Source organism: Pecten maximus, chromosome 9, assembly GCF_902652985.1.
Source record: "Pecten maximus chromosome 9, xPecMax1.1, whole genome shotgun sequence".
NCBI classification, from domain to species: Eukaryota; Metazoa; Mollusca; class Bivalvia; order Pectinida; family Pectinidae; genus Pecten; species Pecten maximus.
In genome coordinates this window covers 26,773,632-26,792,305 of record NC_047023.1, presented here as the reverse complement: position 1 = coordinate 26,792,305, position 18,674 = coordinate 26,773,632, and the positions used below count along the sequence as shown (strand labels likewise).

Here is an 18,674-nt window from a genome sequence, read left to right as displayed (position 1 = left end):
TTTTTTCAACTAAGGAAAGTTTTTCCGTTAGAGCATGGACAGTCGCGCAAAGTTCGGATACCGAGGATACAGAGGGGGTACGCAATCTCGTATCGTTATCCCCTGTTGTGGGCCTCTCGTTTGTACATGTACTCGGTCTTTGTTTAGATACAGGTGTAAACAATTCACTTAAAACAGATGAATCTCCATTTACAAAAGCTTGAAGTTTAAAACAGTCCTTTGCATATTTGTCTATGCTTGTACCTTTATTAGTATTCTTTCTAGTAACCAATTTTCCATTAGGAAAACCATCACACGATCTAGCTCTCTCAGCCAGTATATTTCTATATAACATGATTTGATCCTCAGAGTCATTCACCAAACATTTTAACTTTTCAGTGTATTGATCTTGTGGTATGTTCAAAAGTTGACTATCGAGATCAGGCAACAATTTATCAAGCTCTTTACTCGGTGATATAACTTGGGAACAGTTTTGTGAGCAGAAGATACTACCATTTTCAGCGATATCCAAGGATAGTGTCCGACTGGATAGTATAGGTTGTTCAGTGGGCTGGGGTAGGGTGAAAACAGGTTGGGACGAGTACTCGTTGTTTTGACACACATATGTATTGTCATGACTAGGGATATCATTATCCCTCACTTCACGATCACCTACGGGTACATTTGACATATCAGTATACCTCTTAGGACTATCTGATAGTCCAGTATAAGTGATTTCGCTGCTTCGGTCACACTCACCACCGCTAGTGTCCGCCATCTTTATGATATATTGTAACTGACTGGTTGGGCGATGATCTACATGGCGCTGTAACTGGCTGGTTTGGTGATGACACACACGGGGTTGTAACTGGCTGGTTGGGTGATGACACACACGGGGTTGTAACTGGCCGGTTGGGTGATGACACACACGGGGTTGTAACTGGCTGGTTGGGTGATGACACACACGGGGCTGTACCTGACTGGTTGGGCGATGATCTACATGGGGCTGTAACTGGCTGGTTGGGTGATGATCCACATGGGGCTGTAACTAGCTGGTTGGGTGATGACACACACGGGACTGTAACTGGCTGGTTGGGTGATGAGACAAACGGGGCTGTAACTGGCTGGTTGGGTTATGACACACACGGGGCTGTAACTGGCTGGTTGGGTGATGACACACACGGGGCTGTACCTGACTGGTTGGGTGATGATCTACACGGGGCTGTAACTGGCTGGTTGGGTGATGATCCACACGGGGCTATAACTGGCTAGTATGGTGAGGAAATCGTGGATGAGTAGTTGTCGATATGTAATAAAATTTATATTTTCCATCTAGATGTATAAACATGATCCCCGTGGCGTATAACTTATTTTCTGTTACTTGTGATGTCCTAATTCTGAAAATCGGAATCACTATTAGGCAAAAATGATTACCTCTTGCTGAATTCTGCATGGCTGAGACTATTGTAATCAGATGTTCTGTATGGATACCTTCGTTTACAATGTAAACCCCGGGAGTATACGTCATGTGAACAGACCTGTTTTTCATTTCCATGATTTAATATGGCCGCAGTGGCATTCTTCTGGTACCATTCCAGTTATATACGGATTTTTTTATGAATAATATTTTTTTTGGTATTCTTTGGGATTTATTCAAGTGCAACGTACTATTTAAATTATTAAACTGTAGGCTCTTTTTCGGGATACAAAACATTACTTTGGCTGCGATAATTTCTTGCTGCAATGAAAAACTTATCTAATTGGTTTGAATCCGGTTAGATTCTGCACTGGAAAACATCAAGTGTATGAAATAAATGTTGATTTTATAGCTGGCAATATGATATTTGTTTGCAAAGCTACCCGGCATGCCTTTAATACTATAACAGGACAGCCCAATGCTTATATATATGTCACTGAAAAAATGTAACAAACTTCCACTTTAATGCAATTCTATGTTTTAATGTGGACTTATTGACAAAAAACTGGAAAGAGTGCATATGATCATCTCACTTTATTTCTCTGAATCAATATTATGACAATCACTGATATTTCATTGATTTGAAGCAATATTTGTTTCACCTTTGCATATGACACATGTTCGCTACTGTATCCTATATACACGTAACACAGACCTGAGATCCAGTGTGTAGTGACACACAGTTACTGCTACAGCTAGGTATACAGTGTCCTCTAGTCAGTGGTGACGTCATATTTCTCACCACAAACTCACGGACATTAATACAATAACACCTCGTCTAGTCGCACTTCAGTAAATAATGCAAGAGCTGACCTACATATGTACACGATAAGCCGCAGTCTCTAGTGTAGAGATCCTAAACAAGTGGTCATTTAGAAATCTTTGGATCAGAAAGTTAGGATTTAATTAGTCAACACAGGTTTGGTTCGTTGACGGTGTTACCACATTGTTCGAAATATTGTAAAACGTTTCGTTTGAATAAAAAAGGTGACGCACCACTATATTGTATTTGGAATATTCCGATATTCAAAATATTTTGAATAGTATTTGATCTTTGGAAAGTTTGTGTAATTTTGCTTTTATTCACTTTTATCTCACTACGCAAACAAACTTCTTGGAAAGCAATCTAATTAAAATACCGATCCTCACCTATCATGTGATCGTAAATCCCCCGACTTCGTGTTCCTTCAGTTAAGAAAACATATGAACATCATTTTACTTATCTTCATCTTCTTCTAAGTCAAACACTAAAACAAGAATTTCCTTTGGTAGGGAGACCATCGTGAAAGTATCGTAGTTAGCGATATTCGTTTATTAAGTACTGAAGTTAAGCGATATCCGTTTTTGTAGCAAGGTAACATGACCATGTATATGAATGCCCTGTTGATACCTTTATCACAGACTGACGGTTACATGCATAGCACGAAGGGGTAAATATAAAGCGACACCTATATTCGTTATCTCACGTGATATCCTAATCCTAATGTACTTCTACTACGACTTCGTAATGCAAACGTACTATTATAATCACTTTGGCATAACACAGTCTAAATGATGATTATACAAATGTTTTGATAATAGAAGTATTTGATATATGATGTATCATACTAGTGTTATGTATCGCAGTATCCTTACCATACCAACATTAAAAGTAAGAAGTATTTTCATCCAATAAAATTGGGTGTGAATTTGATAACGATGTAACGTAATGACCATATTCAACTTCAGTTGAGATGTGAGATTATTTTTTTCAATCTATTACTTATATAGTATCCAACTGTTTTATTATGATACACCCATCAATAATTTCCAAAGTTTCTGAAATAAATAACATACATGGTTGTAATCCATGTGTAATTCACACATCGGAACTCATTATACTATGAACACATTTCTGTCGTATCTTTTAGATCAGACAAGTGTTGTAGTGATATAAATTATTTATGTCTAGGTGTATGACATGTTTTGGCGCGCTGATAACTATCCACTTATATGACTAATATAGATGTAGATGATTTGATCAAAATGACGGAATGACTCATTTCTGATATATCTCATTATATTCTATAAATTGTAACATCTTTTCCAGTTGTACATATCAGTAAGATAGGACCTTATTGTCACACTGATACATTTACTTTCAGAGTATCTGTCAAAATAAGAGAAATTTTAGTAAATAGGAACGATTCACTTATAGTATGTTTAAATTGCTTAATTTGAAATTTTACCAAATTCATATTTGGTTTCGTATACATTTGTAATTGATTTTGAATTTTAATCACTGTTTTATTAACAATTCTTCATCAATTTGATAATTTTTAAAGTTCAATTATCACCAACTTGTATATAAATACTTGTGTTAAATTATATCATAAATTAATGTGTCTTCCTGTCACAAAGCCTAGATATCTAGCCTACGTGCTATTTTGTCATGGCTTTGTTTCTTTTTTTACTTTGTATAGAGTCTATAACTGATATAACGAAAAGAAGCGAGTGCACACCATCGTCTTAAGTTACAGTCTATGTAGTACGTCAATACACACACACATATGGACAAATATATTTCTATTTTTATCTGATATATAAACAATTACATATTTTTTATCTTAATTATAGGCGACTCATTAATCTTATATACACATGATATACAAAATACAACGAACACATTCGCCTATATGAATACAGCTGCGCACATGGGACACGACATATGGACTAACATCGCACTGTTTGTACAGTCTACCATCAACGTATATAATATATATATGTATATATGCTAGGCCACGTATTTTGCATATTTTTTTGTGATGATGATACTTTATATTTCTAATGGTTTATTTTTTTGTGATCATGATATTTCTTCTGGATAATGAAATTAAATATGCAAAATATTTGGCCTAAGAATGAAAGACTAATGCATCTTGTATTAGTTGTATTAGATTCCCCAAGGTATGGGCATTGTATTATATTACTAATACTATGTTGTGTTTTATTATGAAACATAATACAACATCATTTTAATGATTAATAATGAAAACGAACTCATTATGATAAAGAGTGTAATTTTCATGTCTTCAGTTAATGAAACACTCGATACCTTTTTGATATAGCCATTCTTCAATTGAATCGGTATGTGTCTCATTTTGTTGTAGAATAAAACGAAGGTCTACTTCTTACAAGAACAAGTCTCCTATTTCAGATATATAATTTAGTAAAGACGTGTTTCTTTTGTGAAATCATGTTGTAAATTACGACTAAACATCATCGATTTTGCACATTCGTTGTCAATAACTAAAACTAAATTTGGCACATACTGAAAATGATATGTACAAACACGTAACTGACAGATTAACAGAAAAAGATATTTACATTTCTTTTTTAACAAGTATCATTACCAAATAAAACCCAAGTAAGTTATCTGAATAAAATCAACAAATCCAATTAATTGATTTATATAATCGATATACTTATACAAAACAACAAGTCTGTTTATTTTCGCGATTTGTTCGAAGTAGAGGACAATTGCTATCACACACGCTTTCAACGGTCAGTTTCGAGTAGTAGTGAGAGAGTACTTTATTGGAATGCTTTACCTGGAGAGTGAACCAACATCCATGATTTGTCATAATATATAGACTTAATATATAGATAAACAAATATAAAACAAACTTACAACCGTTCACTACAGCCGTCTACAAATGTCAATATCACACATTCCTATCGTTAATCATAACATTAAAAAACATGACGAAGTTTCGTCACCAAGGAGAGAAATATTTAAAATCTTACCTGATATCAGTTTAATCTTTACTGTACAAAAATGTTATTACGAATTGCATTATTTTGCTTCCCTCATAACTAAAAAATACCTAATTGTTTTTACCTTATAAACAAAATCACTGTATTGTGACGTTTTGAACCCTCAAAATCACATAATTGATGACGTTCTTTAACATGAGTATTTACATAATGTATACTGCAATGTCAAAACTAAATGGAACTCGGCAAAATAAGACATCAACAAGCAGTCTCCAACATCACAGCATGGACAGATGTCCCTACTACGAGTCTATAGTTACCACAAACCCATCAGATCAGTGTAGGTACTTAGGATGGGGAATTATGTACCACTCTAAAAGCAGCCACCGAGTTTTCAACTCCCTGATATGTGATGTAAGATATCGTGTCCTTTCATGACATGTTTAAACTAAATGCCTCTTATGTTTGTGCGAGTTTAAACAGTTATGTCATTTAACGACACTGAAGCATATATTACACAGCACACAGTGCACGGGGACAATTAATACATTATATCTAGCTGTCGGTGCATATACTATAATCGCGACGACTCTGGCTTAGAGTTGTCTCCCTTGGCAGCAGGAACGCTTAGTTTAGCAGGCTCGTTCACCTTAATCGTCGGACTTGGTTCAAGTTCGGTTGGACGATTTGGAGATTTTTCAGAAATTATTGGCTCCTTTGGTTGCGCCAAACAGGATGATGCTTTTGGTAGTTTATCTGTCGATTCCTCTCCATCGCCCATACTTCTTCGATGAATCGCAATATCTTCTTTAGTTTTTTGTTTTTGTTCCTTTGTTTCCTTCGGATCGGGAATTTTTAAGAACTTCATCGCACTTTTGCCTTCTGATGGCGGAGAATCATCTGTTGACTTTCGTTTGTCTCTTGATTTTTTAACCTTATGTTTTTGTTCTGATGGCTTAAACAGTTTCGTGCCCAGGAAGCTGGACCTTCTACTGCCGTCTTTGAGGTCCTCCGGATCAGAATCTCTGCGCGATTCATCTGAACAAGAAGACTGTTGCATTCGATTTAAATCAGCACCAACACTGCCTGAGCGCCGCCTTTCGGGAAAATGAGGAACTTTTAGTCCAAACAAATTAGGTCCGGATGGCGCCTTCTTCATTCTGCCCACTTTCCCATTAGGTATATCTAAGTCTCTCAAGCTTTCTTTCGATTTTGATTTCCTTTCTTCCGTGATACGGTGTAGTTTTCCCGTGAAGTCAAACTTAAATTTCCGCTTCTTTCGAGAACTTTTCGAGCTCTCTGAACTGTCATCCGAGTCCTTATCCTCGTCTTCACTAGCACTAGTCACTACAGGAGTAGATTCCATCACGATTTCGTTTACTAGTTTCTGGTCTTCCTCGAGATCGGCTCTACTGCTTACTAAACTGGGATTTTTACCAATCTTTGTCAAGCGTTCTGCGGCAACACTCTCCATTGTTCTACGCATGACTGGGTAACGTTCAAGCACAATATTGAAGTGAGTCACACATAATGAGTAAACACTGACATACGTCTCGGCTCTTACACTGGCAACACGTTTGGCATTGGTCAGTAGACAGATTTCTGAGGAATATAAAATGATAGCCAATACCAAACATATCTAGAATTGTCACAGGAAGCATCTAGTTAACGTATTTACAACTCATACCGGAGCGCTTAACTGAAGTTGAAAAGATTATCGCAATGAGGAATTGTCGAAGCCGCAATACATGTCGTAGAAAACTATAATCAGAACAATCATGATTTACATAATGAGAGGCTTGTCGCCCTAAAGCACTAAAATAAGATGGCTGCAAAATATGTATCTTTACTGTATATTGTTTGTAATTTTCGTCTTTCTTCTAATTAGTGAAACACGAAATGATGATTTGATATTTTATCATTTGATATAGATATTATTTATTTTAAGTAAGAAACAGAGATTAACGGTATTATAGTCATATGGTAGACCGTTACTTCAGTAATGGATGGAAGTTGACTCACCTCCGAAGTATGAACCGTCAGAGAGAGACGTTGCAACCTCATTGTCAATGGTGATAATGTCCACGATCCCTTCGGATATGAAGTACATTTTAGTTCCCATTGTACCTTCGCGAATGATATAATCACCAGGCTGATAAACTTCAAATATCAATTTACTAATCACTTCCGACACAAACTGGGGATCGGCATTCGCAAAGAATGGAACAGACTTGACAAGTGCCCTGCAGTTGTGGTTGATGATATCCTGGAATATAGAAAACAAAGAATAAGTAGAGTCTATAAAGGTATATGTGTAAGTAGACAAAGTACTAAAGGCTCTGTATTTAATCATGATTGAAATGTAAAATACTAAAATATGCTGCGGCGATATATGGGAAATTATTGAGGATTCTAGAATATCATCGATGAAACTGAGTTTCATGAGAAATTTCCTGTAGTCACAATTAAACTACCAATTCAGAAATCGAAATTATTTATTTTTCAAAGTTTTAGTATAAGATATTTTAGATTCAATTGTTTCAGTAACTTATACTTATAGCTGTTACTAGAGATACCAAAAATGAAAGGAGATAAAAGGTTATAGACATTTATGGATTCTCAACAAAAAAAATATACAGTATGTTGATCATATCAATTTAGCAACAGGAACTCGAGTAACCAATAATGTTATGATGATGGCTGTTTTGATAAATGATAATAATTATTGTCACAGCTGAAGTTTTAAAATTTAGAGGCTGATTTATTTTCAAAAACAGTGTTATGAAGATGGGCGTGCTTAGATTCACATGCATAGGTGGACTTTAATTTAAATTCAATTTATTCTTGACGAATGATTTCTACCTGACATGATTGAACAATATCTTTTTTGTGTGTGTATCCATGAACACTAATTACATAATGAATGTAAAATGGCGTTACATCACCAATTATCGATTCATGGACTACACGATATTCAGAAAATAGATATAAATTTTAAAATTCTTATTTAATATAGTTTCAATCTTGAGAAATAGAAAATATATGACACCTCCTACGCCATTTAATGTACAAGCAAAGATAAAATGATGCTACATTATTGTATACATGGTGTACATATGGTCCTCATATTATTTTAAGATTAATGTTGAATCCTCACTTCGTAAAGTATTAACATATTGTATATAATAAATGGGACAGGATATATTAAACAGATAACGGGAACCGATTAAAACCCGTCCTAAAATTGTTTCATTAAACATGTAGAAAAATAACATTTGTCGAAAACATTCGTTCATTAAACAGACAAAGGAAATAGTTAAAACATGTCTAAAACTTGCGTTCATTTAACAGATATAGAAAAATCAATGAAAACCATTCGTAAATATTCGTTATTTAACATATATAGAACATAAATTAAAGCATGTCTGAGGCATTCGTTCATTCAACTTGACATAGAAAATTAATTACCACCTACCTGAAACATTCGTTCATTAAAATATATATAGAAATATAAATAAAATTGGTCTAAGACCTTCTGTCAGTTAAACAGATATAGAAAATCACTTAAAACCCGTCCAAGACATTCGTTCATTAAAGAGATAAAATAAATCAATGAAAACCTGTCTAAGACATTCGTTCAGTTCACAGAGTATATTCTCCTCATCAAACATCTTTCCTTGGTATCGGTGTTCATAGTACTCTGATATTTTCTGACGCAGGCGCCGGGGTAACTTCCGGTATATCATATACTCCTCCACTTGTTTGAACTGTAGGATGAGAAAAGGTATATCAACTGTACATTTTGTACATTTTCACTTGGCATTGAGAACGTCTTTGAGTGAGATATTTTTGGCGCGGGAACCGCGTTCTTCGGGTGGACTGAAAATGTCGCCTAACACGAAGACCATCGTTAACGGACCAAATTTCACACCACACATTTTGCGAGAGTAAGGAAAAGATGGTCAACCGAGCATGGTCATGACTGTTTTAATCTAGCGGTTGGATTTAATTGTTCGTTTATAAAATAAGGACGGACCTGGTCATTTGATGTTCATTCAACGCCCGTTTTAACATCTGCCGTCAAGATATATGCTTAAACGTTGCATTTTAAAACAGGCGAACCGAACGAGGCCTCAACTGGTGAATTCAATCTTGTTTTTCTTGTTCGTCTTCACTATGTTTGGGAGAGATTTACCTAGGATGTATTTTTACACAGTCAGCTTAACGATTGTACACCCAAGGGCACGCGGTGACATATTCCGATGAAAGGGAGTGATAAATAATAAATCACATGAATCTGTAACGAAATTCCGCTTTATACGCTGTCGGTACTGACGCATATTGATAATACCGTTAGGAATTGTGTGCTTTCCGGTGGTGGTTTGATTTATTGAAATACGTTAAAATAAAACAATTTCTTTTATGATAAAGTAGGCTAGTTTCTATTTCATAATGTATTCGATCAGTTTGCTCTCGTGGGACAGTACATTATCACATTATTTTGACAGTTATTTAGCTAGGTTGATGGTGTTAATAGAAAGGGAGAGATACATGATTGTGAGGTGAGGGAACACGAATTGATTACTAATATGGATGAAATAATTGTAAATCTATCAGCAGTGCTAATGAAAAACTTAGTTATTGTCGTGAATACGTTTTCGTGGCGCAGGTTCTCGCTATGATTTATTTCACTGTATTTATAATTTCGTTTCACACTCCCTTTCAGTGTTATGTTAAGTGTCGTCATGATATATGTGTTTGGTTTATCACTATACAACTGTACAATATTACTCATATCGGCAAAAAAAAAAAAAAAAAAAATGTACAACCTGGCCATCAACTACTTTCCCCTGGATTAAGCATTAGAATGAATATATGAATAATTTAATTGGCACTCTGTCACCAAAGAACGTTTATTCGCTCAATGACATGTAAAAATGTAAACATCAACTTTTTTGAAAGGTGTAAGTGCACTACAACTGCATATTTCACAGGCAAAATGTAATAAAAAGAATTGTGGAACTATAACAGTGATAAGTTGAAAGAGACTTACATTGCGCTGATTAAACAAAGCACGCTTACCCTTTAGAAAAACCTGGTCTTTCTCTCATCTTTTTCTCATCTTTCTCTCATCTTTTTCTCATTGTACCTTTCTAATGGTCTGCTTGTATGAATATGTTTTTTTGCATGTTGCCTTCATTTTGTTAATTTGAGTTAAAATTATTATTTCGGTCACATATTAGTGTTCTCTATTTGTTTTTGTTTAGACATTCAGCTTCTACTCCATACTTTCCCAGAACTTTAATAATACATACATTACAAATAATGCATCCCAATATCATCACAAGATTGGTATTACCTTTTCATTGTAGAGTCGTCTCGATGTATCAAAGGACTGAATAATGGTGGTGGTGTGACCAAGGAATAGTGCATAGCATGTTGCCCCACTGAGCATACTCAGTATTGTCAACCAAGTGTCCGTCATATTCTGGGGTGGAAACCGGCCATACCCAATGCATAGCATATGGGAAAGAGCTTTAAACAAAGCCCATGTATATTGCTCTGCCCAATGAGCTTTCTGAAGAAATAAGAATATTATTCGACGGATTCACATGGAATAACAATTTATATGGCTAATATACTAACCATACTCATAGTCGTTCATTTTGCTAGTACTTAATATAAACTTTATTTCATTCATAATCTAACATTAACTTTATAACAACACATAGTAGAGTACGAAAGAATAGGATCCAGAAAAAAGTTATAGTAACTTGTATAAATCCGTTCCACAGTTTCCATTGCCTCAACGCGTGCCATTCTATTTATCTGTCATCCAGATTAGTACAGAATATGATCAACATAAGTTACGTTAGTATGATAAACTTATAAAGTACAAAAGCAATTACTAAAGATATACTGTAGAAATTATAATACATTTTTACATAGACCAATTGAAAGTTCACTTGTTCGATTATAGCATCGTTACATGTATTTGGTGCTTGTACATCTGATCTTACTTTATAATGATTGTATTTATTGTCATGTAAATGCAATCTGGGCGACATATAAATATAATGGCGCCCGTTGAGGCAGTGGGAGACTGTTGTGCCAAATGTAAACATTTTTCTTATTTGCCATTGTAATCGAGTGTTATACTATAAATTCGATATTTGGATTGAAAGAAAACATGTCATTTTAAATACATGTTTATATCACAAAAGCAGAAGCGTGTGCCAATAGTTTTCCTTTAATTGTATTCATATCTTAGAAATGAAATAAAAAATCCTCATGATCATGGTTACGTGTAAATCCAACAAAATAAAAATACGATGTATTACAAGGGTGAGGAAGAGAGGTTCTTTTTAAAATAAACAAAACCCATTCAAAACATAAATAAAACATATATTTAGAAAATATTTCGCTGATAATTGAATTCTTTATTATACATTGTAATTTACATCTATTGCCTAAAGGTATGATATAGCTAGATGGATGCAGATACACAAATAATAATATATTCCGTGCAAATCAATACAAACCTTCAGCCCTTCTATAGACACCCAACAATCGTCGGGATAATCTTGAAGCATTGGTATAAGAAATTGGAGACATCCATTCCAATGTCCCAAAAGGAACATTAGACATAGTAGGTTGAAAATCCTCATGAACTTCCCTGCGAATGCTAAAAACTGCAAAAACAAAATTTAGAATGAAATATGAACTTGTATTTCCTCTATGAATGTTCCCAGGAAAATCTTGCAGCATTGTTGGTTTTCTAGTGACAAATAGAGCTACAAAATTGAAAGTCTTCACAAACCTGTCTGAAAAAGGGAAGGAGATAATTTTTAGAAAATATAAATAAAACAGCTTAACTTTCGATAGTGTACCTGTAGAATTTTGTACATCTATAAATAAATATACCATGGTAAGAGCGCCAGGGGTTCTAAGCACGTTTCTTTTTACTTTACTAATACAAACATTTACAAACAAACACATATATATATGTCTTAAATGTTGACCTTTGTTTATCTATGCATCATATGCCATTTAATTTTAGGTAAAAAACCAAAATTATATTATCTTTTTACCTTTGGTAATTTTCATAGTAAAATCACAAAGGGGAATACAATTCTATCAAAATACATCAATCATTAATGAGATTGAAAAGAGATGAAACAACATTCAAGAGAAAACAGATTCTCAAAAGGGAGTAAATGAATGATATAATTACACACACAATTTCGAGTGATACACATATTTCAGTGAATAATTGATACATGGTTAGGCAAACTGAACAAACATATTTCAACAAAAGATTCGAAATTATTTGGATATATATATATGTAAAAAAAAACTGCTGACTCCACTGGTAACGTCATATATCTGTTACCAGCGTTTAAACAATGATTACTGTGGAAATGTTGGGAATAAAAAAACTATAAAGTAACAAAAAAGGTTATGGAGAATATATCAACAGTACTCATATAGAATTGGAAGTGGGCTGTATTTGTCGGACAATAGGCTACATATACTGAAGTCCGAGGGAGGGAAGTGGATTATCACACTTGTGCACTGTTATATATGTTGTTAAATACTGTGCTAAATTAATTATATGCATGGAAATAAAGAGATCATAGTTGAGGATAACAAATACAGCACATAGGGTTGGATATATCACAGGTTATATATTACGAACAAAAATTTGCAAACTCAAATTTCGAAATCTTATATATATAAATTTCGAGTACAAAGCAGAAACAATATATTCGACTAAACGTAACAATGAAATATACTAATGAAACTAAAAACATATAACGTACATATATTGGTAAGTTACCTCATGTATAAATATACTGACTATACGGTAATGACTTTTACTTATGTAGTACAATATCTAATTAATCTCAATCAGTGAACCATTGTTATCATACCATATAATAATGAAGTATACAAGTGTCCACAGTGGACGCATCACTAACAAGGCATTGGTTCTCTTTGTTTTCCTTTTCAACTGCTTTTATTATAAGAAGTTTTATTATTTAAAACATTTTTGAGGATAGAATATATCGAAATAAACATAAACGATTGATGAAGAAAGCGACTGATCCTTTCTGAATTTCCGCGAAATAAATTGTGTTGGTATGTTTTGAAAAAAAAACCATGAAATATTACTTTTACAGTATGACATTACAGTTGTTAAGAAATCGCGAGATCATTTATCGCGTGGGTTGGTATCGTGTAAATTGCGTAACATTGTTTAAGCCGTGTATACAGTTTAAACAAGTACACAATCCAGATGAGAGTAGTGTAGAAGTTATTTCATTTTTTTTTCAAATAATATTTGACGGCAATTTTGATATTCATTATGTTCTGTGCGTTGCAGAAAATGAAATGATATCACTAAGCTGGGATAACATGGACCGATATTTGCTGGACGGAATCTTTTAACTCTGTCATGCATATCATCACCAAATTAAGTTAGTGCTTTAAACACTAAACATGTAGTTTTTTTCTTTTGTTTTGAGTATTAATTCCGAAGATACCTTATAACATAAAACTTCACACTGTTCCGCCATCAGAAAATACGCCAGACATATAAAATGGTTTTACTCTGTTGAAAAACCTGTAAATGATGGTAGCTGAGAATGTTTGTCAGCCAGATCATAGTATGGCCTTGTAAATTAAATCTTTGAAGTAGCAAGTTATGTTAGAAGTATGTGCAGAATGATTTAGGTCTTGCTAACTGTATTAAGTTATTACAGGAAAGATCAAAAGCAACTACACTACTGTGAGAATAAATTAATATACCTACAAAGTTATCAGGGTGTTTTACGGACGTCAACTGACAGCAAGAAAGCTATCACCACAAACTAATTATTCCAAATAAAAAGGTAAAATAAATAAATAATAAGTTGTATTAAGTGACCAAATTAGACCGTTTAGACTAAACAAGCTGTATATTACCAAAGTCGTCTAAATATTTTACGCAATGAGTCTCGTATTGCTATTTTAACTACAGGGTACACTTCCACTACTGCATGATGCATTTTCGGTAAAAGATTACGATTAATTATTCTAAAGTTTTCAACATGTTTAAACGTGTTAAGCAACTTTTAAGCATTTGTGTATTTAAACATTTAATCCATACCCGATATTATGTTATATTCTAGTTCAGACTTATTGAAATCCTACAAAATTATTATTAAATCATGATTTCTTTTCGTCCCCCAACACGCATAATTTATCTTAATTTTATGCCGTGATATTTTAATACCGCTATTTTATTTTGCATGTCGTAGACCGTATAATTTACCTATTTATGTACACATGGTAAGGATGATATATTTCGATGAGGAATATTACCTTTAGTCACAATGGATTTGCAATACTTAATAAATATATGTGATATATTTTCCCCGATAATACTATAATAATTATATAGATGGTGTTGCATTTTTACATGTGCATATTCACTGTTTCTTTTGCATACTGTGTATCATTAAAAAAAGTAAATGATAAATTGCAAGCTCAAAATTCAAATACCTCGCTGTCTCGTGCAGCTACGTCAGCAGGTGTAAGTGCTAATGATAATGTCGTAATGCAAGCAATATTAATAATGGTGGCCAATTAAATCGCAGCTACTATGGAAAGCATAGATAAATTGGCCTGTAAACCACTCCTACTCAAAAGGCACTCACCCCGGGTCGTCTGCGACGTCCGCACATAGCGAAACAGGGGCTTCCTTCAAACTGATGGGAAAACAAACGTCTTAATGGCATAGCATGCTTAATACGAAGCATTTAAGAAAAGATACACTTAACAACAAAACGTTCAGTTAAGATGGAAATGGTCCAGTTATAACGAGATTTACAGTTAATCTAAAAGTTTTTGCACAAAATCATGCAGATAGAGTAGAATAGGCCTCGTGATTTTTTTTACAAGATTCATATTCATAGCACATCAATGGCTCACAATATTTTAAATGCTGCAAAATGTTAACTGGAAAACAGCTGAAAGTATTAAATTCTACAGGTCTAAGCTTATAGATATAGTTTCAATCTTGTGTGAGGTGAGTTAGTATTTTAATATCAAGACAAATAAACAATAACAAACCAGAATTCATGCGCAAAATATATAACAAAGAGACAATTAAGTACACCATGTGGGTTAAAAACATGCACGCCGAAACAGTGTGAAAGGTGCTCATAAGAGCGAGATTTAGTGTTTTGTAGAGAGACAGAAAAAATATAAGCAAACAATTTAGCATAGCCACTTCCCTCCCTTTGAGAACAAAAAAGTGAATAGATTCTGTGCTCCTGTGAATTCTAGGTGCCTGTTGTCTTGTTTTCAATACAAAAAAGAAGTGAAGTGAACAACGGTATAGATAGGGTTTCTATGGAAATATATCTTGTTTTTGTTTTGGGTATTATGTACTTTACTTTTTGTCTACATAAACATTACTACACAGAACACTATGGTGCTATTATACGTATACCGTACATTTTTTGCCATATGCTAGAATGAAGATAGAAAAAAGAATGAAAGAAATACAAAAATAAAGAAAAAAAAAAAAAACCCATAAGTTTATGAACTAAATATATAACATAGTCTTTCAATAACTGATTAGAAATATCAAAGTAAAAGACAGAGGAACAAAATCAAGACAGCTTCTTTTTTATAATTAGGACTATAAAAAATTATTTGTCACGTTTTATTGAGAAAGACGATTATTGATTTGTTTAATTCATTACTTATTGAATGACAACAAAATCAGATGTTTCAAATCAGGGACACTAGCATATATATATCACATGTACATTAGAAACCAAAATCATTGTATACTAATAAACCATAGTCGATTTATCCTGGGACGGCTGGGGTGTGATTGGCGCCCACGAGACCGTGTCTTACCTCCTCCCATTGCTGAACATAGCGCACAAGGCGGGAAAGCCTGAGGAGTCTGAGGAGGCTAAGCAGCTTTGCCAGACGCAGCATTCGGAGTGCTCTCCCTGGAACAAACCGATAAAGCACACCTTTGCATTGCATTAATATGGTGAATGGTGTTGCATCTTGTGGGTCCTGTTATTGATGTCAATATTGTTACAATTTTACAAATATAATGTGAATTAGTAAATATGAAATAACTATATCATGATTATAAACCACAGATATCAAGATACAAAATACTGCATCACAATATGAAATTAAAATTTAAAGAACATTACAAAAATCACGAATAGTTAGAGGATATATAAGAACAATACCTAAAACGCAATTACCGGTGAAGAGTTTGGTTGGAAATAATACATGATAATTGACCAGAATGATATTGAAATATATATTTATCTTCAAAATGAAAATCATGACAGCATACAAATATTTACGGACCGTTTTCTTTGAGTGTAATTGTAGCATTTTGAAGTATGGAATAATAATCCAAGCGATATTATTGGATTATCAAATAGGAATCGTTGGCTCCATATTTTGGCAATATGTATATTTAAACATATTCTTATATGTGTGTGAGCATTGGATACAAGGCCATTTTCGTAAAGGGTGTCTTTAAAAGCATTAATTTGCAAGTAAAGTACACGAAATACAAATATCAACACAACTTTTATCAACTTAATTTCGTCCTTGATATTCGACTTTATTAAGTGATGATTCGAGTTCAAATCAAACGCTCGTATGACATATACGGTGTGCGGCAATCTGATACATAGAGGATATCTAACAGTGTCTTCAGTAATACCAAATATATTTCACGAGTGGGGCTAATATTTTGATATTTTTCACGAGTGCGCAGCATCTGTTTATTACATTTTTCATCAACGAAAAACCTACCCCGTATGCTAACTAGGCCTACAGCGATAATTTGTAAACAAAAAAAGTAGTTCCCCCTGTCCAGGTGCTGACATATATGTCGGGCTTTCTGATTGGTCAATTATTTTTGTATTTTCTAATCATTAATTTGATTGGTCAAATCAGCAAAAGTGATATTTTTCACTAGTGAAAAATATCACCTTTATAGAATGAATAATTTTTGATATTTCACTGGTAAAAATGTAATAAACGCGTTTTCGTTGATATAGTCTAAGCGATGATGAAAATATACCTTAGATTCACCATCATTGGTCTACATGTATGATACCAATTATCAAAATTGTTGAACACTGTTTTGAATTGATAGTTGTTACGATTATATTTCTCATACTTGTTATATTACCTTTAGTTTGTGTCAAAGATTAACGTTACATGAAACAGAGAGAATCAAATCGGCATAGCAATGAAATCGGTGTATGTAGTGCTATTGAGGAGGTGGGAGTGCTTTCCTGTTTAAAGTGACTCATAACTGATGACTTCAATTTGTGAAAAGGACGAAAATTTGCATGCGGATTTAATGATTATAATACAGAGTGCATTTTACTACATACATAAATATCATCCCGGTATGAATGTCAATGGTGCACATAAAGAAATATATCAGCGATTTTAGCTTCATATCTATTGCCAAATAATTAAGTAATTTATTTGCAGGTATTCATTGAAATTGAAATTTTTCTTAGATATGATGAACAATGTTGATGCTTAGAAATAATAATAATAATAATAAGAATAAAAAAAAAATAATGGCAACATACAGTTTCGAACAAAACTAACGAAATTGACAGGTGACTCATGCTCAACGTGGACGGACCAGCACAGGCCATCACATGATACATTATAGCAAATGGGACGAGACACCAACTAAACATAAATCTTTGGATAATACAAATAAATCACGCTCAGAATGTCATTTTTAGGTATTAAATAAACAATTTACATTTTTTAACAAATCTGTAATGGCCCTTTGAGTAAATAAATCATGTGAAATGTGTTAAAATGCCACTGAATTATACAAATGATAATAAAACACACAAATATAAAACAACAAAATGAAGAGAAAAAAAATGATGATGAAACTGTAAGGCGACCATTCTCACATTTGCATATAGACGTCTGTTGACCTTTCTGAGAGGAAGAAATAGTAAAGTTATAAAGCGAAGCGCACATATAGATAAACATATAGACAGGACATCACTGGGGTATATGTACGGCGACGGGTATATAGATGCAGGATATGACACGTGGAAAGGTGCAAGCTAAATCTGTGATTCGTGGCAAATACTCATGGTTCGGATGTCTTACAAAGTGCACAGTGTGACTATTCATCAACTTGAATGCTATCATACGTTGTTCAGCATTTGCATTTTCTCTCTGCATGCTTTATCTGATAATGCCGTTGTACAATTTTTTCTTATTATTTGTTTTTGCTAACGTTTACATCTTACTTAATTGATAGTTAAAATTTGAAGGTGAGATTGACTTTAAAACATGTGGTTGCTTCCTTTGAAATATATAGTGACACTGATCTAGTAAACTACACGTGTAATTATATTATACTAATGTGTTTGGTTAT

The 18,674-nt window shown here is 33.7% G+C and overlaps 1 protein-coding gene across 2 annotated transcripts in view; it reads right to left on the bottom strand.

Moving 5' to 3' along the window:
- Nucleotides 1-1,975: 1,975 nt before the first annotated feature.
- The window catches only part of LOC117334350 (potassium/sodium hyperpolarization-activated cyclic nucleotide-gated channel 3-like), a 92,367-nt gene continuing 75,668 nt past the window's right edge, over nt 1,976-18,674 (bottom strand). For both annotated transcript variants that reach the window (XM_033893908.1, XM_033893909.1), the window contains exons 5-10: nt 16,127-16,224; nt 11,755-11,904; nt 10,572-10,790; nt 8,833-8,979; nt 7,235-7,478; nt 1,976-6,814 (exon numbers count right to left, since the gene is read on the bottom strand). In XM_033893908.1, the coding sequence (XP_033749799.1) occupies nt 5,787-6,814; nt 7,235-7,478; nt 8,833-8,979; nt 10,572-10,790; nt 11,755-11,904; nt 16,127-16,224 (1,886 nt within the window). In that variant the 3' untranslated portion in view covers nt 1,976-5,786. The remainder of the gene's footprint in view (nt 6,815-7,234; nt 7,479-8,832; nt 8,980-10,571; nt 10,791-11,754; nt 11,905-16,126; nt 16,225-18,674) is intronic.